Genomic DNA, 23,723 nt, shown 5'->3' with positions numbered 1-23,723 from the left:
CGTAGAGATTAAAAAAGCTTATAAAACATCAACCCTTTTGTCCACAGTCAATCTATAAACATCATTCTTTTCAGGCCAAACTGTGTGCTAAATTATTGTTGTAAGTTGTATTCCTGAGGATTGAGAAAAGTTTGTCTTTTTCCAACAATCATAAAACCAACCAGAATAACATGTTATGGTAATATGGAAGTGGAATATTAATTAATATAAGTGACCACCTGCCAATCTTTGTGACTCATAATTGGAATTATAGTGTAATGTAAATGGACTGTTTTTATATATCGCTTTTCTAGTCTTAACGACTACTCAAACCGCTTTTACATAGTACAGGAACCATTCACCATTCACATTTACACTCCGATGCACAGCATCGGGGGCAACTCGGGGTTCAGTGTCTTTCTCAAGGACACTTCAACATGGGACTGCAGGGCCAGGGATTGAACCACCAACCTTCCGATTGGCAGGCAACCGCTCTACCATTGGAAAGGTATGGCATCAGAGGTGTAGCCTATAACTGGATAAAACTACATTGAAAACAGTTTGAAGTCAGTTTGTTCAAATGGGTAATCACCGGTCAGTGAGCCTTAGTATTTCCTGTGTCGTTCCACAGGGGTCAGTTTTAGGCCCAAAACTGTTAATCCTTTACCTAAATGACATTTGCAAAGTATCAAATGTACTAAAATTTACTGTTTTTGCAGATGACACAAAAGAATTTGTTGCGGGGATGACTTGCAGCAGATGCTGGAGATGGTCACAAATTAAATTAATAAATGAAAACTTTGGTTTGATTCAATTAAGTTATCTTTAAACTTGAACAAAACTAAATTCATGATATTTGGAAATCCTACTATAAATACAGATGTTAAAATAGTAATTGATAACGAAATAATTGAAAGAGTCTATGAAAGTAAATTTCTGGGTGTTGTACTTGACCACAAACTGTGCTGGAAGCCCCACATTAAATAGTATCTGTGCATGAAGATGGCCAGGAGTATTGGTAGATTGAGCAAAACTAGATACACATCGAACAAAAATACATTATATACTATGAACTGCACACTTATTTTACCATATATGTTATACTGTGTGGAAGTTTGGGGAAATACCTACAAAAGCAACTTACAAAATATTTGGACATTGCAAAAAAGAGCAATCAGGATAATAAATCACACCGGGGACAATGTATGTTCAAACAACCTCTTGTGTGAACTGATTGGCAAGACAGTCTGAAAACCTATAGTATAGTAGAAATAGAGCAAAACCTCACTGGAAGTCTAAGACTGCAATACCTTGCCTTTGCAGGTGTGTGTCCAAAAATGTGTATGCTAACATATGGCCCTATGACCTATGGTGGAGGAGCAACTACGCTACACCAATAAGTGGCATTTGAACACCCAAATTTGGCACAACATTTACTTGGAGTGACAGAGGTATTTATACTCTAGACCAGCTATGCAATGGGGAATGTATTTTGAGTTTTGAGGACCTGAGAGTTAGCTTTGCGATCCCTAGGACATCCTTCTTCCTTTATCTTCGCTTAAGGTCAGCCCTAAAATGTTATGGAGTACCATGGGGAAACATACCCACCCAATCATTAAATGGCTTGTTGATTGTACTGCAAGAGGATTAGTGTCCAGGATTTATGCTAAACTGATGCAAGTATCCGTAGGAGAACTCCCAATACTAAAGAAATGGGAGCAAGAGCTGAGTTCGGTGGGGAAAGTAATTCATTGGAAGACAACATTTGGGACAACATTTCCCACTGTTCCAAGAACCCAAATCACCAGCAGATCCACTTCAACATATGCCATAGGACATAATGGAGAAGAGATACGTCTCTAAAGTCATTCCTACTCCCTATTGCACGTTCTGCCAACCTGAACAAACTGGAACTTTCCTGCACATGCATGAGTTTTGGAATAAAACAACATAAATAATATCTGATGTGATAGGATGTCGAATTCCTTCTGACCCGATTGTTTTGTTACTTAATGACGACTCTAAATTACACCTGCTTGGGAGACAGAAGAAAATTTGGCTAGCCGGCTCAACCATGACCAAGAAAATGTTAGCTCAGCACTGGCTCCCTCTCCCTAGCTTTATATAAAACAGTGGTTGGCGTATTTTCTAAACATACTTATGCTTGAGCTCTCTACAGCAAGGATTAACAAAGCCAAGTCATCGACTATAGACCTATGGAAAAGCGCAGCAGCACAAGTATCGGAGGAGAGCGACTAGCCAAGGTGGGATTTCTGTTTGTTTTGTTTGTTTTCTTTTCCTCAAGACCGCGCAGGGATGTGGGTGGGAGAGCGTGGTTGTTCTAGTTCAAGTGTGTTTGTCTGTTCTGTATGTTTAAAATGTAAAAATTAAAAATTGATCTAAAAAAACAAATGAAAGACAGTTTATTTAAATGGCAGATATCTGTCCAAACTGCAGCCATCTTTAACAACGAGATGTCTCCAGAGTGGATCCTTAAGTCCAGACAAAAGCAGCTTCACTCCTGAGTCTCCTGGATGATTGTAGCTCAGGTCCAGCACTCTCATATGGGATGGGTTGGATCTCAGAGCTGAGACCAGAGAAGAACAGCCTTCCTCTGAGATCAGACAGCCTGACAGACTGCAAACACACAGAACAACACGTCATGATCTGAGGATACTGTGGAGTTACATTAACATTATCACAGATTCTTTCTACTCACAATCAAACACTCACTAATGTAAAATAATTACTGGTAGCTTTCTGATTCCTGCCTGATATTTCAAATTCCAACAATAGAGTGAGAAGAAAAGAGATTGAAACTAAATAAACACAACTGTTTGAAACAATACAAGCAGAGAAAATCTTAGGCACGTTACAAGCTTATCCATTAATGTAAATCAAGATTTAGGTGACCATCAGTTGAACAGGTTGTTGACTCCTGACCTGAGAGTATCCAGTTTACAGTGTGGTCTCTTTAGTCCAGCCGACAGCAGCTTCCCTCCTGAATCCTGCAGGTTGTTGTTACTCAGGTCCAGCTCTCTCAGACTAGAGGACTCACAGCTGAGAACTGTGGGCAGAGCTTCACAGCTTCTCTCTGACAGGTTACAGACACTCAGCCTGAAGAGACAGTAATGAACAAGAAGATAAATATCAATATTATTAAAATGTTAAAAATATTATACGTTGAGTCTGGACTAAAAGTATTATCAAAAGAAAAAATGATCTGATTTGCAGTTCAAGGAACTAAGACAATTTAACTCAAGAGTCAAACAAGGATATGTTTTTTAGTATAACTAAAATATAAACTGGAAATCTAGATGTTAACTATTGAGGTATTTTTAAATCTGGTGATGTATAATCTCTTCTCGGCTCTTGTTAAAATCCTCACAGTTAATTACGAGTAACTCAAGAATAGTTTGGATCAACAGAAGTACATTTCCAGGCTTTGTCCCTCACCGTCTGTGTGTTCTCTTATCTGGATTAACAACAGTTCATTCACTGCTGGTTGTCACTCGACTTGCAAAAAATACGGTTCTAAAAACAACAACTACATGCTCAAAATGTCAAATTTAGAAGGAAATGTGGACAGTGCAACAAGGCAGGCAGGTTGGTTCTTTCGAGGGAATGATTATAAAGATTTACAAAGAATATTTTTAGGTAATTTCCTCTATAACTGGGACATTTTGGAACCGATTGGTGGGATTGCTGTGGACGAAGTACATACGGAGATACACTGGTAAGAGCTAATGAGGTTTAACCATGTATCAGCTTTTAAATAGATCACGTTACTGTATTGTTTCAACAGTAAACTTCCATTAATATTTTATGTGGTGTTTTCTTTTGCAGGGTGCAAATGTTCCACCACAACAAGTTCCTTCCTGAGACTATTTAACAGAGCCACCGTCACTGCGTCCAGAGCTTAGCACCGCCCAGGACCATTGGGATTGGTTTAAAGAAACTGAAATAACCCAGAGAAATATTTTGGAAATCATTTTAACATAATGTGTAACTTGATCTGACCTGAGAGTCTCCAGTTTACAGTATGGACTCTGAAGCCCAGCCGACAGCAGCTTCCCTCCTGAATCCTGCAGGTTGTTGTTACTCAGGTCCAGCTCTCTCAGACTAGAGGACTCAGAGGTAAAAACTGAGGAAAGAGCACAGTTTCTCTCTGACAGGTTACAGCAACTCAGCCTGGAGAGACAATAATGAACAAGAAGATAAATATCAGTATTATTAAAATGTAAAAATTTCATAGGTCGAGTCTGGACTATTATCAGAAAAACAAAGATCTCAGTTAGCATTTCGGCTCACAGATTGAACTCAGAGTAAAAAGAACATATATATATATAAATCAAATATACAGTCTATGATCACTACATCTTTATATACAGTCTATGATCTCTACATCTTTATATGCGGTCTATGATCTCTACATCTTTATGTGCGGTCTATGATCTCTACATCTTTATATACGGTCTATGATCGCTACATCTTTATATACGGTCTATGATCGCTACATCTTTATATACGGTCTATGATCGCTACATCTTTATATACGGTCTATGATCTCTACATCTTTACATACGGTCTATGATCACTACATCTTTACATACGGTCTATGATCACTACATATTTATATACAGTCTATGATCTCTACATCTTCACATACGATCTATGATCTCTACATCTTTACATACGGTCTATAACCTCTACATCTTTATATACGGTCTATGGTCTCTACATCTTTATATACAGTCTATGATCTCTACATCTACATCATATGCAACATTATTATATTAACTTGATCTGACCTGAGAGTCTCCAGTTTACAGTGTGGACTCTGAAGTCCAGCAAACAGCAGCTTCCCTCCTGAATCCATCAGGTTGTTGTTACTCAGTTCCAGCTCTCTCAGACTAGAGGACTGGAAGCTGAGAACTGACGACAGAGCTTCACAGCTTCTCTCTGACAGGTTACAGCCACTCAGCCTAAAGAGACGGTAATAAAGAAAAAACAATCAAGAAGTTGAAAAGACAGCAGAGCATTTAGGTTATCGCTGTACTTACACAGCTTTTTTGGAGGCTTTGACCACTGACAGCAGCCTCAGAAGAGCCTCGTCTGAAGCAGAGTATTTCATCAGGTCAAACACGTCCAGATCTTCTTCTGATGACAGTAAGATGAAGACCAGAGCTGACCACTGAGCAGGAGACAGTTTAACTGTGGAGAGAACTCAGGAACCATTGGATCTCCTCCACTAGGGAATGATCATTCAGTTCATTCAGACAGTGTAACAGATTGATGCTTCTCTCTGCAGACAGATTCTCACTGATCTTCTTCTTGATGTACTCAACTGTTTTCTGATTGGTCTGTGAGCTACTTCCTGTCTGTATCAGCAGTCCTCGTAGGAGACTCTGATTGGACTGCAGTGAAAGACCGATAAGGAAGCAGAGGAACAAGTCCAGGTGTCCATTTGGACTCTGTAAGGCCTTGTCCACTGCACTTTGGTAGAACTGTGGTAGTTTAGGTTTTTCTCTGAAGACTTTAGGCAGCCATGATGTTGTTTGTTCTCCTGACAGCAAGTTGACTCCAGAGTTGGTGAATGCCAGATGGACATGAAGAGCAGCCAGAAACTCCTGAACACTCAGATGGATGAAGCTGAACACCTTCTCCTGGTACAGTCCTCTCTCCTCTTAAAATATCTGTGTGGACACTCCTGAGTACACTGAGGCTGCTGTGATATCAATGCCACACTCTGTCAGGTCTGATTCATAGAAGATCAGGTTGCCTTTCTGCAGCTGCTCAAAAGCCAGTTTTCCCAGAGACTCGATCATCTGCCTGCTCTCCGGACTCCAGTGTGGATCTGGCTCAGCTCCTCCGTCATACTTGATGTTCTTCACTTTGGACTGAACCACCAGGAAGTGGATGTACATCTCAGTCAGGGTCTTGGGCAGCTCTCCTCCCTCTCTGGTCTTCAACACGTACTCCAGAACTGTAGTAGTGATCAAGCAGAAGACTGGGATGTGATACATGATGTGGAGGCTTTGTGATGTCTTGATGTGGGAGATGATTCTGCTGGCCTGCTCCTCATCTCTGAATCTCTTCCTGAAGTACTCCTCCTTCTGTGGGTCAGTAAACCCTCTGACCTCTGTCACCATGTCAACACACTCAGGAGGGATCTGATTGGCTGCTGCAGGTCGTGTGGTTATCCAGAGGCGAGCAGAGGGAAGCAGTTTCCCCCTGATGAGGTTTGTCATCAGCACATCCACTGAGGTGGACTCTGTAACATCAGTCAGAATCTCAGTGTTGTGGAAGTCCAGAGGAAGTCGACACTCATCCAGACCATCAAAGATGAACACAACCTCTTCAAACCTGCAGATTCCTGCTTCTTTAGTTTCACTAAAGAAGTAATCAACAAGTTCCACCAAGCTGTACTTTCTCTCTTTCAGCACATTCAGCTCTCTGAAAGTGAATGGAAATGTGAACTTGATGTCCTGGTTGGCTTTGTTTTCAGCCCAGTCCAGAGTGAACTTCTGTGTTAAGACTGTTTTCCCGATGCCAGCCACTCCCTTTGTCATCACTGTTCTGATTGGTTCATCTCTTCCAGGTGGGGTTTTAAAGATGTCTTCTTATCTGATTCTTGTTTCTAGTCTGTCTGGTTTCCATGATGCTGTTTCAATCTGTCTGACCTCATGTTCATCATTTACCTCTGCATTCCATCCTTTTGTGATGTAGATCTCTGTGAACATCTGATTCAGAAGGGTTGAGTTTCCTGCTTTAGCAATCCCCTCAAACACACACTGGAACTTTTTGTTTAGATTAGATTTCAGTTTACGTTTACAAACGGCTTCCTGTAAGAACACACAATAAAAAAACATCAGTAAGTGATTTATAAACTAAATATGACAGTTTACTTCCCCTAAAGATATAAATCCTCTTACTGCTCTGCAGACAGTCAACCAGCTTGTCCTGCTTCATTCTCCTCAGGAAGTGCACTGTGATCTTCAGAAATGCCTCTCTGCTCCTCCTCTGATCTTCATCCTCACCGTCCAACACCTCCTCACCCTCCCTCTGAATGTCTGTGCATTCTGAGTAATCTGGACTCAGATCCTTCTGGATCTTCTTCAGCTCGTTCTTCACAAATGTCCCCTGACATTTAATTGTTGGTTGTCCCACTTACTACTGGAATCATTGGTAAATTACAGAGTGTGGTCTAGACCTACTTTATTCGTAAAGTGTCTTGAGATAACTCTTGTTATGAATTGATATTATAAATAAAATTGAATTTAGCCTGGAAATCCAGACCCAAATCTGAAAGATTAAGGGTGATTGAGTAATGAAAATGGCCCAACTCGAGGGCCGGCACCAAGCATGCATTTGAAATTCTCACTGCATGCAATTGGATAACACTACGACCAATCACAGCAACACATGGGGTGACGTATCCAGAGCCCCATACGCTTAGCTACCAGCAGAGCTAACTGGTAGATTAAACTCTTAGCTACCAGAGGAGCTAACTGGTAGATTAAACTGTCGTCATCTGTTTAGCTCGCCTCTGGCCCGCCTATATCAGATACACCGATGTGATTGGTACAGCTCGGCTACAAGGGCATAGTTAATAAGAATTATTCAATGCCAGAGTGACTTACTGTGGATACATTTCCAAAAACTACTTGCTCATTGTTTTGTCATGCCATCCAGGAGCACAGTGTTTTCACTGAAACACAACAGTTTTAAAGGTACAGAGTGAATCCATGTGAAACACACAGGTGGGCTGCATCTTGTAGACCACTATCAGATATGCATGGTAAGGACCAGGTTGCTTGTAAGTTGCCCCCTGCTGTTCTGTTATTCTTGGCAAGGCAACCTGCCCTAGTAAAGGATTAAGGCTGATTTATGCTTCTGCGAGACGAGTTAAACTTGCAGATACTTTACAATTGAGAATCTGACACAAGCACGCTGTGTGTTGTTCTCAGTTTTAAATCCTCACCTTGGATCAACAGAGTTACGTCCATCTTTGAAGTTTATAGACAAATCCCTAGACCGGTCACTCTTCATGGACACACAGCTGGGTTCTGGTTCTTCCATATTTCTCCTGATAGAAAGACATAAAGACTGAATATAATCTGCACTGTACCCAGAACACTGTGCAACAATGGACTGTAGATATATTTCAAAAAACTATTTGCTCATTGTACAAGTAAAGGATTATGGGTGGCCTGCTTGCTAAAGTCCAGTTCGGCCCAAAGATTCTGGATGAGACGAGTTGAAACTTGCAGATACTTGCAATGCTCCGGCCTGTAGCGTTCTGAAAGCTGCCAGTTTACACTAACGACTCACAATTGAGAATCTAACACAAATACTCTGTTTTGTTTTTGTCAGTTTTAAATCCAAACCTTGGATCAACAGAGTGACGCCCATCTTTGAAGAAGATAGGCAAATCCTTAGACCAGTCACTTTTCATGGACACACAGCTGGGTTCTGGTTCAGGTCCAGGTTCAGGTTGCTACAATGTAAAGTATTAAGTGTCCAGCTTGTATAACATTGTAAATGTGCTGTCCCCTCAAAATAACTCAACACACAGCCATTAATATCTAAACCGCTGGCAACTAAAGTCACTACACCCCTATGTTAAATTCCCATAGAGGCAGACAGATGTTTATTTTTAAAGGCCAGTTATTTCATGGACACAGGATACTATTTATCCTGATAAAGTCACCTTGGCCTTTGGAATTAAAGAGAGAGAGGAATGATGGCCACGTTGCAGCACTCTCTCTACTAAGTAAAGTACTCAATAGAAGATCATGAGTCGGTCTCATCATCACTACAAGTTTCTGTATTTCAGGTGGTGGACAGTTAGGCCTCCTGCACCCTGGCTGCGTGGCGTTAGTGTGTCAGCTGCGTGGCGTGTCCATTTTTATTTGGGCTTCCATGTTAACAGGTTAGAGCTTGCACACTGCCTGCATGACACGCATGTTTTCTGCATGGCTTGAGCCGAAAACGCGTGCATGCTAGAAATAGAACAGACGCCTATTTGTCACGCAAGCGTGTTGGAAGCGTTTCCAGGCAAAATAGAATCCAAAACGTTTAGGCCTATATGTCATTTTGACACAAATACATTTAATAAATGACATGTTGATGTTTGAAAGGAAATATTCTGTAGTCTATTTTACCATCAATCCTGCCAACGTTGTCTTTGCTGTAATCAGATCAGTATATATTTATGTTTATGGGAAACATCCATGTGTCCAGACGAAGCTAGCAGCAGCAGCAGCGCCGCGTCAGACCAGCCCGGTCTCACGGAAGTTGGTGTAAATGTGACGTTATTTGAATCTATTGATACGTGTTCACGGAGACGTTTTTGTCGTTTTTTACGTGGTGGACAACACGAAAATGTGAAGTAATGTATTTCAATGGGAAGCATATTTCGTGGCCACAGAACGAAATTGTAGGGAGTGATATAAAAAGCCGAAAATCCGCGTAGGGAGGTTGGTCGGGGTGGTGGACGGGTCAAACAACACGGGACTTTCACCCGGGCGAGCGGGGATCGCGTCCCGTTTGCGGCGCTTTGTTTCCCGGGGATGGCGTCCCTGCGTGTGGCGTTTTGTCCCGCGTGTTACTGTGGCACGTCTCCCGGCGTTTAAGGCGCCCTTTCCCCGGCGTTTAAGGAGCCCTTTCTCCTGCGTTTAAGGCGCCCTTTCCCCGGCGTTTAAGGCTCCCTTTCTCCGGCGTTTAAGGCGCCCTTTCCCCGGCGTTTAAGGCGCCTTTTCTCCGGTGTTTAAGGCGCCCTTTCCACGTAATTTTTTTCCTAAACCCAACCTCCGCCATCCCGTTATTGTGGGGCGTCCCCAGCGGGCCGCCTCACTTGCGCCTCCCGGCTTATGGAGCGACCTTTTCGGCCGCCTCCCGGCATCCTTTCCCCGAGAAAATAATGTGACATTTACACGTAAAAAATAACGTGACAGTTACACGTAAAAAATGAGAAAAACGTCTCCATGAACACGTATCAATAGATTAAGAAAAACGTGGACATTTACACCAACTGCCGTGAGACCGGGTTGGTCAGACACCTTTCTGGTGTGGAAAGACATAGAAAACGCCTCGCGGCCGCCACGCAGCTGACACAACATGCTGACGCCAGGCTCACACCACGCAGCCAGTGTGAAGGAGGTGGTCTCACCTCTGAGCTTTGGTCTGGCGGTCCTGTTCTCCACACAGAGTGGTTCCTCTCTCCTCACACTGATCCATGCTGCTTAACTCAGCCTCTCATCTGCACAGGAAACAACAGCATTTGTCATTGGCTCTTTTTGTCTCTTTCACATCACTGTCATTTGAATGCATGTATTTATATATATACATATATATATATATATATATATATATATATATATATATATATAAATGATCATGTTGTAGTATATGTATATGTGTGTAATAGGGGAGGACTTCTTTCCTCTCCTGCTGTAGCTGCTGCATTTTAAATGCTATTGTATGTATTTCATATGTTATAAATAATCTAAACTAAAGTAAATACCGTCACTCGGTCTCTGGTTCCTCTCCCAGAAATCCAGCCTAATGGCGGCTGATCTTTGGTCAGTTGGACAGTTTGAGTCCCCAGTCCGAGTTGTGTTAGTTTCTCTGCAGCTTTCTGCTCTCAGACTAAACTACCAGAAAGGTCCACTACATTACCTTCAGTTGGAGCTCCAGACGGAGGAAACTAACTGCGACACACGTTGTGTGGAAGTGAAAGTAAACTTTAAACAGGAAACGAAACTGAACACGAGTCACATGTTAATAAAGATCAGCTGGGGCACGTTGAGCAACCCCTTCATTTACAGTGAAAACGGGGGGTGCATTTGTTTTAATTTTACTGGCCGAGCGCTGACAGCAGCGAAGGCCCTGTTGAAACTGAAAGAATTCTTTCTTTTCTTCTGCACAATGAATCGCCTTTTTGGAGACCTTATCATACTCAAAAACTGACCAAACTTTGCACACGCATCAGGCCTGGTGAAAAATTCGATATTTTAATGGTTTTGTAGATAGGCATGAAAAAATGCCTCGCTAGCGCCCCCTACAAAACTTAAAACATTTAGCCCCTGCAGTACGTTTAACGTAGACTCACGAAACTTGGTACACATATGAAGCATGTCACGATGTACAAAAAAGCCGTTAGCATCTTGGACGCTACTTGTAAAGTGATGCATGCGCGACTCCCATCGGGCAGTGTCAGAACGTCTGAGCTATGACCATCTGATGCCACCATGGCGGAAGGAGGAACCTGCAGAGAATAAAGAGAGAAGGCAGAGGAGAGGACGGGACCAGATTCCTGGACAGACTGTTAGCGTTATAGGACGAGAAAGAATGAGTCTTAAAGGGGGTCTGGTCCTTATGCATGTGTACCTGTTGGTCATGATGCATAAGTTGTATTCTGTGTGCAATATAATTTACTAAAGCTTTGATAAATTGAACTGAGCCAATCCTGAGTACTATTCTTGGTCTGGTAGCTTGAGAAGTGACTTAGCTTGAAGGTGGAGTCAGAAAACGCTGGCCTGAATCGGTCAGATTTATTTCTTCAACTGTGGAAAAAAAAGGCGTCGTTATTTTTGCAGAAATGGGCTTCCATACGTGTTAAATAAACAGACGATAACAAATGATCTCAAATGTGTTTTATTCTCAAACCAACAACAACCAAAGTCTCTGTGACTCAACAGGTCAAAACACATGAAAGCAAAGGTTATACTTTATTATATAATACAGTATATTATATAATTATATATTATATAATACAGTATACACACACACACAGAGAAACACACACTCACAGAAACAGACACAGAGAAACAGACACACACACACAGAGAAATACACACACACACACAAAGATTTGGGACTCGGTGTTGGAGCTAAAGTTAAACTATTCCTCAAAGTGCCACAGGACAAAAAGTTTAAATTTCAAACAAAAAACTGGAACTTAAACTTAAAAAAGTACAAAACGTGTAAAACATTTTCAAACACGTGCTGCTCTTTAACAATATATTATAATATATAAGTCATTCTTCAAAACCTTGTTTATGGATTCAAAGTCTCACAAAAGCAACGTTAACTCCAGCTAACCGTTACCGGAAAATATCATCAGGCACAAAATGCTGCCGATAACTCTTCTTTAATAACTCTTCTTTAATAACTCGTTTGGTTGTTAGTTTTGTCTTTTGTCTCAGATTACACACACACTGCTGCCGTTGTTATCTTCATTTTCCTAAACACATATTTCTGATTGTTCAGGAAACTGACAAACATAGGCAAGACAAGAGGAAGCTGGTAGCTCCAGGAGGCAACATTACGAATCCCACTACGGCCACGCCAAGACCCGCCTATGGAGCAGCCTGATTGGCTGTGGTTAGACATTTCACCTCGAGTGGTTAAAAGGAACACGCCGACTTATTGGGACTTTATCTTATTCAGCGTAACCCCCACAGTTAGACTAGTCCATACATACCCTTCTCATCTCCGTGCGTGCTGTAAGGCTGTCTGACGGTTCCAGCATTAGCTTAGCCTAGCACAGATCCTGCAGGTAACTGGTTCCAACTAGCCTACTGCTCCCAATAAGTGACAAAATAACACCAACATGTTCCTATTTACATGTTGTGATTTATAGAGTCACAGCGTGTACAAAAAACAACGTAACATGTGACACAGCCGTCTTCTAACAGTAAACAAACCGGGAACTATATTCTCAGGCGGAAGAATATAGTACTTGGGCGGAATGATTTGCTCGCAGCAAACCTGTCTGAGAATATAGTTCCCGGTTTGTTTACTGTTAGAAGATGGCTGTGTCTCATGTTATTTTTTGTACACGCTGTGACTCTAACAAAATATAAACAGAGGCATGTTGTAATAACTTATTGGGAACAGTAAGCATAGTTACCTGCAGGATCTGTCTTATCGCTAATGCTGCGAGCGAATCACGATGCCGCACTGAATGAAAGGTGGTATTAATCTAATCTGGGGTGCGTGAATAAAACAATAAGTCGGCTTTCTAAATTAGGATAGCTGATTGGTCAGGGGAGAGGACCTGAACAAATCAGGTTACGTTACCTTGCGTAAGCATGGACGCCTGGCCTATAGCAGCTATTGAAGGGCGGGTCTTGCCATGGCCATAGTGGGATTCGTAATATCGCCTCCAGGAAGGGCAGTATAAACATGTGTTCATCAATAAAAAAAATAAAAAATGTTGCTCCATAATTTGGGCTTTAAATCATGCAGATATATATGCATAAGAGACACTTCAGTCACACAACCCACACCGTGAATATGAACACCTGGGGTCATATTTACAGTCATTTTCCTGCACAGAGGAAGATTTTGGACCCCCCCCCCCCCATAATATATATAAGTGGTTTGTTCCAGCATCATTCTGACTTGTATTTAGTTTCTAGTGGCGGTGCCCTCTAGTGAAATGCAACGGCCTAACTTTGGGTTCAACAAAGTAGGTAAGGGGGGGGGGGCGATCACGGAAGCCTTGTATCATGTGCACACGCCAACAGTATTGTTGTCATTACTAAGAGTTCCTCACGGGGGCAACAGAAACTACACACTACAGCTTTAAAAGGAAAATTAGCCTGCTTTAAAAATGTCCTTTCATAAAAGTAACAAGTAGGTCAGTTTAAATGTACTCTACAGGGTTGTAGCAGCCGCAACACAAAGTGGGAAAGGGTGCAAACATAGTGTACATAACACAAAATAGAATAATGATGGTGTATGATAGACCTATCAAAGGGAAAAACACATTCAGGGATGGGGGCGGCTGAGATCTCCACTTTTGAGCATAATTGATTAAATTTTGAGCGTCAAAAACTTCATTTCCTGCATTCTGGTGAATTGTTCAGCAAGAAGGAGGACTATATGTTAAGTACCGTGCTGTAGTTTCATTTATTTATTTATGACATTAGGCCTTTTAGAGAGGTGCAACATACTCCTTTTTATTGTATTCTATGTACTGATGTGTGTGTGTTATGTGTGTGTGTGATAAATCGTGCTGTAGATGTCTGGTTCCGTGTTTGTGTTGTGGATTCTGAGTCTATATGCCTGGAGGCTACTGTACAACTCACTCTCTCTAAATCAAGTCTAAAAACCTGCTGCTAAGTTGAGACTGACTCAACTTTTGGAAAAACTGTGACAGAGATCAGACTTGTGGGGGTGTTTTGAGGCGGTGTGAGAGTCCCGTACAGGAAACAGGAAACAGGAAAGACCATTGCCTCTATCTCTGCCACAAGAAAGACTGAAAACACCAAACACAAGCTCTGAACTGTTTCCTCTGTCCCTCCGTCTCTTTTCTTTAGAATATTATAAGATATACAAGTTTATGGACACGCATTATCCCCCCCAAAAAAAGCATCTTTGCAAAGTTTCTTCGCTATTTTGTAGCGTTTGTGTCACTTTGTTCTGTGTTTTTGGAACTTTTTTCGGGGTGTTTGGAGAGTTCATAAGCATAAAAAAAATAAAGCTTATAGAAGAGATTTCACAATAAAAGTCCTCGCTGAATGTCAAGTTAAAAGGTAAAACTATATGTGGACATGCATTATCAAAACAAAAAGCATCTTTGCACAGTTCATGAGCATAAAGAAATGTTGACTTTAAGTCCCTTTTTTTCCCACTTTCTCCAGCCTTTTTGTAACCTTTTTTTGGTGTGTTTGCCTAGTTCTCAAGTGTGTGGACGTGCATTATCAAAACAAAACATCTTTGCACAGTTCAGATGCATACAAAATTTTGACATCTTTCTAACGTCATGTTTTGCGTTTTTGTAACCTTTTCTTGGCGTGTTTGCCTAGTTCATAAGCATAAAAAATTAAGCCTTTAGAAGAGATTTCACAATAAAACTATTTTCTAAGATACAAGTGTGGACATGCATTATCAAAAAAAAAAAAAGCATCTTTGCACAGTTCATATGCATAAAAAATGTTGACATCTTTTTATCGTCATTTTTTTGCATTTTTGTCGCTTTCTCCTGCGTTTTTGTAGCCTTTTTTTGGCGTGTTTGCCTAGTTCATACACACAGAAAATGAAGTTTTTCAGAATAAGAGCGTGTGCAGATTAAGCAAAGTGGATGGGTGGCTTCAGGTCCTCGTTCTCCGGCCGGTGGTCCAGCTGGTTCTGGAGCTGGATCACCTGCTCCAGCTCGCGGATCTGCCGGTCTGTTTTGTGGCTGACGAGCGTGCGGTAGAAGTGGATGGCGAACACGATGAAGACGAGGCCGAACGGCACCATGATGCAGGTGGAGGCGATGGCGGCCGCCTCGCCAGAGCTGATGGTGTTGTTCCCATCCTTGCTGCTCCGCAGCGGTAAGAACTTCACCCAGCAGAGCAGCATCACCTGCAGACAGACAGACAGGGTTAGGCTACCAGACAGACAGACAGGCAGAGAGACAGACAGGCAGACAGCGGTAAGAACTTCACCCAGCAGAGCAGCATCACCTGCAGACAGACAGACAGGGTTAGGCTACCAGACAGACAGACAGGCAGAGACAGACAGCGGTAAGAACTTCACCCAGCAGAGCAGCATCACCTGCAGACAGACAGACAGGGTTAGGCTACCAGACAGACAGACAGGCAGAGAGACAGACAGGCAGACAGCGGTAAGAACTTCACCCAGCAGAGCAGCATCACCTGCAGCACAACACACAGGGTCAGGGGACCAGACAGACAGACGGGCAGAGAGACAGACAGGCAGACACAGACACACAGGGGTCAGGGTACCACACAGACAGACAGGCAGAGAGAAAGACAGGCAGACAGACACACAGGGCACCAGACAGACAGACAGGCAGAGAGACAGACAGAGAGAGACAGGCAGGCAGACAGACACACCGGGGTCAGGGTACCAGACAGACAGACAGACCTCTGTGAGGAAGAGCAGCGTGCCGATCACCGTGGAGAAGGCCCAGGCCAGCTCGATGTGGCGGTGCATGCGCTCGTGCGGAGACTCGTGCACGGAGTTGAGGTTGTGCACGTTGCTGACGGCCTCCAGGTTGGGCAGGATGCAGGTGCTGACCATCAGGGCGAACAGGTGCACGGCCACCAGCACCGTGGTGCACGCGCTGAAGGCAATCAGCAGCCCGGGGGGGTAGTCGTGGTCACGCTCCAGCTGCACCTCCACCATGGCAACCTGGGAACACAACAACAACAACAACAACATGACTGTCACCAGAGGCCCGTTCCAGAAAGCAGGTTTAGTAAAAACTCTGAGTTGGTTAACCCTGAGATGAGGGAAACTCTGGGTTATCTGTTCCAGAAAGAGAGGTAACTTCACCTCAGAGTCAGTTACTATGGTAACTGAGCCTGTGAACCTAACCAGGGGTCCGTTCCAGGAAGGAGGTTTAACAAACTCTGAGTCTAACCCTGATGTCTGAGTTGATTTACCCTGAGATGGGAAACTCTGAGTTTTCGCTTCCAGAACAGCTGATATGAGTTGGTTCAATCAAGTCGGAGTATGTTCGCTCAGGGTTACGCGCGTGCACAAAAGGCAGTATGAATGGAGCCATGATTCTACGATTCACCATGGTAACAACCACAAACAAACGGATCGGCGGAAATACTCATGCGCACAAACAGCGAGTTAACTTAACTTAACAGTTAACTTATAATATTACTGGTGAAAACTGGAATTGTAGGCTACACCTATAATTTTATTCAGGTGCAATCCTGCGTGCGAAAAAGTAAACTATACTAATCCCATTCTGAGGCTGCAGCACCATGATCATTAACAGAACTATAAGTATAATCATTTATTTCTTTTTAATGGCTCTCACTGGTGTGTGTCCAGGGAACATAACGTTTAAAAAACGTTTCAGAGCGATCACACGGCTCTACATACAGTAGCCTAGCTTTACTATTACAGTATGATCCGCTGCTGTTATAAAGAAAACTGCTGTTTGCAAAAAACGTAATGTGACACAAAGAATCTGCTGGGATGTTAAAGCCTGTCCACGATGTTGAACTAGTGGAAGGATAAGGTATCTACATATCTAATAGACTGTGATAAAAAATACCTCTCAAATCGGTTATGTGGAAATGAAAAAACATCTAGTATCATCTCCCGACGTAAACTCTCTGTGAATTAATACAGCTTTTTCATCAACGGGATCTTCGACAAAAGGACATGACATGTTTGAGAAAAAAAACATTTTATAGTCTAACATAAACCAACTCCCATTTTGTGTGAAGTTCTTTAACCCCCCCCCATCCCCCATCGTAGCACAAGTAGACAATAGCCGTGTTAGAAACCGTTCCCGTCACAGAAATAGTTCCCTATATATAGTGTTCTCCATTTTGTAGCGGTGTTCCAATTATCTGCCGTTCATTTCATTCACTATTGACCTTTTTCACGGCAGACATGTTGACATGTCATAGTAGGAACAGCTCAGGTGTATTCAAAACCACTACTGATGGCTGCATTCCACTTAGGAAGTCCTGGTATTAAACCATTACTGATGGCTGCATTCCACTTAGGAGAGGTCCTGGTATTAAACCATTACTGATGGCTGCATTCCACTTAGGAGAGGTCCTGGTATTAAACCATTACTGATGGCTGCATTCCACTTAGGAGAGGTCCTGGTATTAAACCATTACTGATGGCTGCATTCCACTTAGGAGAGGTCCTGGTATTAAACCATTACTGATGGCTGCATTCCACTAAGGAGAGACCCTGGTATTAAACCATTACTGATGGCTGCATTCCACTTAGGAGAGGCCCTGGTATTAAACCATTACTGATGGCTGCATTCCACTTAGGAGAGACCCTGGTATTAAACCATTACTGATGGCTGCATTCCACTTAGGGGAGGTCCTGGTATTAAACCATTACTGATGGCTGCATTCCACTTAGGAGAGACCCTGGTATTAAACCATTACTGATGGCTGCATTCCACTTAGGAGAGGCCCTGGTATTAAACCATTACTGATGGCTGCATTCCACTTAGGAGAGACCCTGGTATTAAACCATTACTGATGGCTGCATTCCACTAAGGAGAGACCCTGGTATTAAACCATTACTGATGGCTGCATTCCACTAAGGAGAGACCCTGGTATTAAACCATTACTGATGGCTGCATTCCACTAAGGAGAGGCCCTGGTATTAAACCATGAATGATGGCTGCATTCCACTAAGGAGAGGTCCTGGTATTAAACCATTACTGATGGCTGCATTCCACTTAGGAGAGACCCTGGTATTAAACCATTACTGATGGCTGCATTCCACTTAGGAGAGGTCCTGGTATTAAACCATTACTGATGGCTGCATTCCACTTAGGAGAGACCCTGGTATTAAACATTACTGATGGCTGCATTCCACTTAGGAGAGACCCTGGTATTAAACATTACTGATGGCTGCATTCCACTTAGGAGAGGTCCTGGTATTAAACCATTACTGATGGCTGCATTCCACTTAGGAGAGGTCCTGGTATTAAACCATTACTGATGGCTGTATTCCACTTAGGAGAGGTCCTGGTATTAAACCATTACTGATGGCTGCATTCCACTTAGGAGAGGCCCTGGTATTGGTCATGCTGACTCCCTGAAATATCTTACTGGGACACTTGATGGACCTGATCCATCGTTAAGGTTGTTAATCTCAGCTGTGCTTTTCCTGCTACAACAAGTCAACATGTCTGCTGTGACAAAGGTCCATATAGTCCACTATAAAATACCCACAATGCACAGCTAATTTGAGCGAACATACAATGTAGGGGAGCATGATATATCGACTTAATATAGTTATCGCAATTTCACATTGCACAATATTTTATGGAAAGTGTCGCAATAGGTATGCTATATTTGGTTTATTTGTGTGGAGCGCTGCGTCCTGTCCGTATGTGTTTCTCTGTGTGTGTGTGTGTGTGTGTTTCTCTGTGGTGTGTGTGTGTGTGTTATATATATATATATATATATATATATATATGTATATATATATATATATATATATATATATATATATGTGTGTATGTATTAATGTGTCTGTGTGTCTCTGTGTGTGTCTGTGTGTGTTATGGAAGATAAAAGACACCCATTCATTCTTTAAAATGAAACCTGTTTTTGCCTGCAGTGTCTCCAGGTTAATTCATTGCCCTTTAATGTTTAATATAAAAGTTCTTTAAGTTGCGTTGGTGCTGAAGTGTGCTGTAGAAATAAAGCGGCGTTGCCATGGAGATAGAGGCAGTGATGTTTCCTGTTTCCTGTACAGGACTCTCACACCGCCTCAAAACACCCCCACAAGTGTCACAGAGGGCACACAGGGGCAGTTTCTACAGAAGTTGAGTCTGTCCCAACTTCTCGCTGCAGGATGCAGCAGGTTTTTAGCGTGTGGCAACACCGCCGCAACAGAAATGTCAAGAAAAGCGACTAATGTCGGGAAAAAAAACATTGCAAGTGTCAAAAAAGCGATAAAAACATTAAGAAAAGGCTTCTTATCTCTCCTGTTGTCCTCGGGCTCAACTTTGACCCGTTTACAGAAACTTTCTAGATCAAAACTATGACAAAAGAACGCTGAAAAAAGTGACAAATGCTGGAAACAGCTACAAAAACGCTAAATAAAAAAAAAAAAAAAGACAAAAACATTTATTAAAAACATAATTAAAAAAACACAGATGCCAATTCAAAATCAAAATATAATGCAAAGCATGTTGTTACATGTCATTGGGCATTTTTAGGTGGGTATATGGAAATCCTGGAGCTTTCTTACTGGGTATAGCCTAAAAAAAAGGGACTAAAACATTTCAATAAAATCGACACAAACGAAAAGTGTTGAAATTTGGACTCGGAAAACAACGGGAAGATAACACGAAACGGCAATAAAAACACGTTGAAAGCTTAAACGGTAGAATATAGAAAACAGTTCATAGAGCTGCTGCACACGGAGCCAGTGGTGTAGTCTACGTGATACGCAGCTATACCCAGTATAGCCACTAAGAAAGCTCCAGGATTTCCATATACCCACTTAGAAATGCCCAATGACACCTAACAACATACTTTACATTATATTTAGATATATTTGGAATTGTCATCTGTGTTTTTTTTCTTCACACAGGCGGAATAAAGGCATTTCCACTGTAATTTGTGTGTCAGAATGCAGGAAACTAAGTCATTTTCCTGGGGAAGGACACCCAGACCCTCCACTATGATATGCCCCCCATCCTGGCCCATATATATATATATATATATATATATAGGCCATACACATACAGTACAGTAGACCCACTACAATACTGCATGGACCCCCACGCCCCCCTGGTTTGGGCTGAGAACCCCGGATGTTTACAACATCTGGCTCCGCCCCTGCTTCGGGCCCGCACCCTGAAAACAATCATCTGCGTCACAGCGCGCGGATTTAGTGCCACAGTTACTTTAAATCCTAAAATAAAGTAACAACCGAAGAACCGGAGGGGGTCACACTCACCATCGCGAAGCCGGAAAGCAGCGCCGAAGTTCGGCTGGTGGCTTTGAGCTTGGCCCGGCTCAGGTACAGCTTCCTCCATGACAGCGCCTGCAGTGAGTGCTCGTTCAAACTCATTCCCAAAGTTTGTCCGAGACAAATAAAGTTACAATCCGGGTCCTGAGCCGCGGGAGGGGGCTCGGGGAGGCAGGCAGGGGGGGCGGGGAAGCACGCGCAGGGAGTTAGCTCCCTTCTGCAGAGATTAAACACAAAACTCACAAAACAAACTCCACAACTCTGTGGAAACTTTCTGCAACAGCTGACCCCCCCACTGTCTATCAGGAAACACATGAAAGTACCCACAATCCATTGCAGCAGCTCGTCATGAAGCTGCGTTGTCGTTTCCCTTTTTAAGATAAGATCCAAACTGTGTTCACACAGAAATATGAAATATGGCAGCCAGCTGCAGAGAGCTCTAACATTTATGTTTTACACTCGTGCATTACTTTAGGAACATGGATTGTTTGGATTCACTGGAAATAATAATATGATATATAACAGAGATGTGCTGTTTGGTTTTTATGATAACAGTATTATATCATAAGTCTTTTTATGAAGGCTTAGTGATTTCACATTCACTAAAGTAAATTCTGCAAAAGGGAACGTGTTTTATTTAATGTTATAGCATTTGAAAACAAATGTAAACGGATTAAACGGTATCCTGACTAAAGTTGGACATCCTGTATACACCAGTCTCTGATCATCCATCACCGTACGTTCCTCTAATATTAGTCAAAATGATTCCTAATTTCAGCTTCTATTAAAGATTATTTTTTGGGGCTTTTCCACCTTTCATTTTTTTGACAGGACAGCTAGGAGAGAGAGAGAGAGAGAGAGAGAGAGAGAGAGAGAGAGAGAGAGAAGGGGAAAACATGCAGGAAATGGTCACAGGTTAGATTTCAACACTGGACCTCTGCATCAAGGCATAACCCTCTCAGTATATGTGCGCCTGCTCTACCCACTGAGCCAACCCGGCCACTAATTTCAGCTTTTTTTAACTGAAAAATGTGGTATAACTTCATATACACAAGGTTTATTGCCCATGAGTTCCAAAAATAAGAAACTATAGTGGCTCGAAGTTAGAAGTTGGTGGAAGTGGAAGTGAAAAAATGTGTCAAACGTTGAAAAAAATGACAAAAACGTGACAATAAAAGGGACAAAAATGTCAGAAAAAGGGTCAAAAAAGTGTTTTTGACCCGAGAGGACATGGTCGGTGGGAAGACCACACAAGGGTTCAAGTTTTTGTGAATGAACATAGAAACTATTCAGCACTACAAACCCCCAAGGCCTTATCCCTCCTGTTGTCCTCACGTCTAATCTGACCCATTTTCTAAAAGCTTCTATTATTATTTATTATTATATTCTATTAGTTTCTAAGTTTGGGTTTCTTTCACCCAAATTGTCAAAAAAAAGTTCCGTGGATGGTTCCCTACGACGCTCTTCACAAGTTAAATAAATGAACGCTTCCCTACTTTTAATGAATTTTGGTGATTTATTCAATTTTATAGCATTTCAAAATAAAAATGTGGGAAGAAAAACAACAAAAACTTCAAATAAGTGGCCGGTTAGCTCAGTTGGTAGATCGGGCGCACATGTACAGAGGTTTATTACTCGAAGTAGAAGGTCCAGGGCTCGAGTCTGAAGGATTTTACTCTAAAAATGTGTGACCGATGACCGGTCTGGCCCTCAAAAAGGTCAGACTTAAATCTGACTCCCATTCTATGGTCACTACACCCTGAATGGTGTTCGTTTACCGGTAGAGCAGAGAAATAAAAGTCAGGATTCATCCAGTTAAAGTTATAACAAGCTTTAGTGATGAATGATATTGCAAAATACAAGAGCGTATGCATACGGATCAAAAGATGAGTCTACCCCTCCCTGGCCAAACAGACAGAGGTTCCCCCCAGCATGAGATGCCGGCTAAGTTAAGATACTCTGTCCCATCTTCTGGCGATGCTGTCATCAGTTTGGATCCGGTCCAGATCTCCTAACGATATGTAACACAGCGTATGAAAACGTTACCTCGGCTTCTCCCAGTCTCAGGTCGACAGAGACGAGCTGCTGTCGTTGCATTTGAGCCCCTGTGTGTTCCTAATCTCCTGCAGACTTTAAGGAGTGGTGAGAGCCGAGGCCACGTCCAGACTCTGTGTCACAAATCAAAACGCATGCAAAACACTGCACCATCGTTGTCTCCGTCCCCCTCCAATCAGAGGAGACCTTTCCTCAGGCAATGTCTCACACTCCTTTTATAATATCTTATCACTCCCTTTATAATGTCTTATCACTCCCTTTATAATATCTTATCACTCCCTTTATAATGTCTCATCACTCCCTTTATAATGTCTCATCACTCCCTTTATAATATCTTATCACTCCCTTTATAATGTCTTATCACTCCCTTTATAATATCTTATCACTCCCTTTATAATGTCTCATCACTCCCTTTATAATGTCTCATCACTCCCTTTATAATATCTTATCACTCCCTTTATAATATCTTATCACTTTAAAACCAGGTGGCCTCTCATAACCCAGAGAAGTGGAGACAACAAGTTCAGCTTCATGAACTCTAAAAACCTCTAACTTCACTCTCACTAAATATATTCTAACTAGTCCGACCTGTGATGGTTTTTCTCTCTCCTCTTTCATAGCTCAGCTTTCCTATCCAATAAAGGGAGAAATGCCCCAAAGATTAAATAAATAAAAATAAAAACATCAAATAAAGTGCAGAAGAAATCGACAAAAACATAGCAAAAAGACGACCAAAGCTATAGTGACGACCAAAATTTTTTGTTGCAGGTCGACATATGTGGCCTGTATACATTCTTTAATCGCCTCAACTGCTGAATCTTTTATACTATTATCTTTATATTTTACTCTTGTATTATAATTTAATTACCACTTAACCCCCGGTAGGTATACTGTCATATTGTAGTCTATATCTACGACGCTGACCCACACACACACACACACACACACACACACACACACGCACACACACCCACACACACACACACACACACACACACACACACACACACACACACACACACACACACACACACAGACAGTCTGTTGCACGACTAAAACTACTTTTGAACGTCCACACGTTCCACCAAAACCAGTTCCTTCCTGAGACTATTTAGCAGAGGCACCGTGGCTCCGTCCGGAGCTTAGCCCCGCCCCCACGATGATGGTGATTGGTTTAAAGAAATGCCAATAAACCAGAGCAGGTTCTCCTCCCATCCAGGACTGCTGTGTGGACTAGT

At 42.2% G+C, this 23,723-nt stretch overlaps 2 protein-coding genes across 2 annotated transcripts; both read right to left on the bottom strand.

Moving 5' to 3' along the window:
* Positions 1-2,385: 2,385 nt before the first annotated feature.
* LOC120560233 (ribonuclease inhibitor-like) lies at positions 2,386-10,703 on the bottom strand. Its single transcript, XM_039802512.1, has 7 exons — positions 10,508-10,703; positions 10,154-10,243; positions 7,964-8,068; positions 4,791-4,964; positions 4,000-4,170; positions 2,923-3,096; positions 2,386-2,616 (listed from the first exon to the last, which is right to left on the bottom strand). The coding sequence occupies exons 2-7, from the start codon at positions 10,219-10,221 to the stop codon at positions 2,403-2,405; spliced, it is 906 nt and encodes a 301-aa protein (XP_039658446.1). The 5' UTR covers positions 10,222-10,243; positions 10,508-10,703; the 3' UTR covers positions 2,386-2,402.
* A 3,175-nt stretch (positions 10,704-13,878) lies between these two features.
* LOC120560236 (calcium release-activated calcium channel protein 1-like) lies at positions 13,879-20,751 on the bottom strand. Its single transcript, XM_039802517.1, has 3 exons — positions 20,419-20,751; positions 15,868-16,134; positions 13,879-15,342 (listed from the first exon to the last, which is right to left on the bottom strand). The coding sequence occupies exons 1-3, from the start codon at positions 20,743-20,745 to the stop codon at positions 15,064-15,066; spliced, it is 873 nt and encodes a 290-aa protein (XP_039658451.1). The 5' UTR covers positions 20,746-20,751; the 3' UTR covers positions 13,879-15,063.
* Positions 20,752-23,723: the final 2,972 nt, after the last annotated feature.

This window comes from Perca fluviatilis, chromosome 6 (genome assembly GCF_010015445.1).
Source record: "Perca fluviatilis chromosome 6, GENO_Pfluv_1.0, whole genome shotgun sequence".
In the NCBI taxonomy this organism is placed as follows: domain Eukaryota; kingdom Metazoa; phylum Chordata; class Actinopteri; order Perciformes; family Percidae; genus Perca; species Perca fluviatilis.
This window is presented reverse-complemented; position numbering and strand designations above follow the sequence as displayed.

Bases quoted from the DNA above. Each gene is read 5' to 3' on its own strand.
- LOC120560236 (XM_039802517.1), bottom strand. From the start codon at position 20,745: ATGTGTTTCCTGATAGACAGTGGGGGGGTCAGCTGTTGCAGAAAGTTT. The intron at 16,135-20,418 runs GTGAGTGTGACC...TTGTGTTCCCAG, and splicing joins TGCTTTCCGGCTTCGCGATG to GTTGCCATGGTGGAGGTGCA. The intron at 15,343-15,867 runs GTCTGTCTGTCT...GTCTGTCTGCAG, and splicing joins CGCTGCTCTTCCTCACAGAG to GTGATGCTGCTCTGCTGGGT.
- LOC120560233 (XM_039802512.1), bottom strand. From the start codon at position 10,221: ATGGATCAGTGTGAGGAGAGAGGAACCACTCTGTGTGGAGAACAGGAC. The intron at 4,965-7,963 runs GTGAGGATTTAA...CCGTCTCTTTAG, and splicing joins CGTAACTCTGTTGATCCAAG to GCTGAGTGGCTGTAACCTGT. The intron at 2,617-2,922 runs GTCAGGAGTCAA...GTGTGTTTGCAG, and splicing joins TGTAAACTGGATACTCTCAG to TCTGTCAGGCTGTCTGATCT.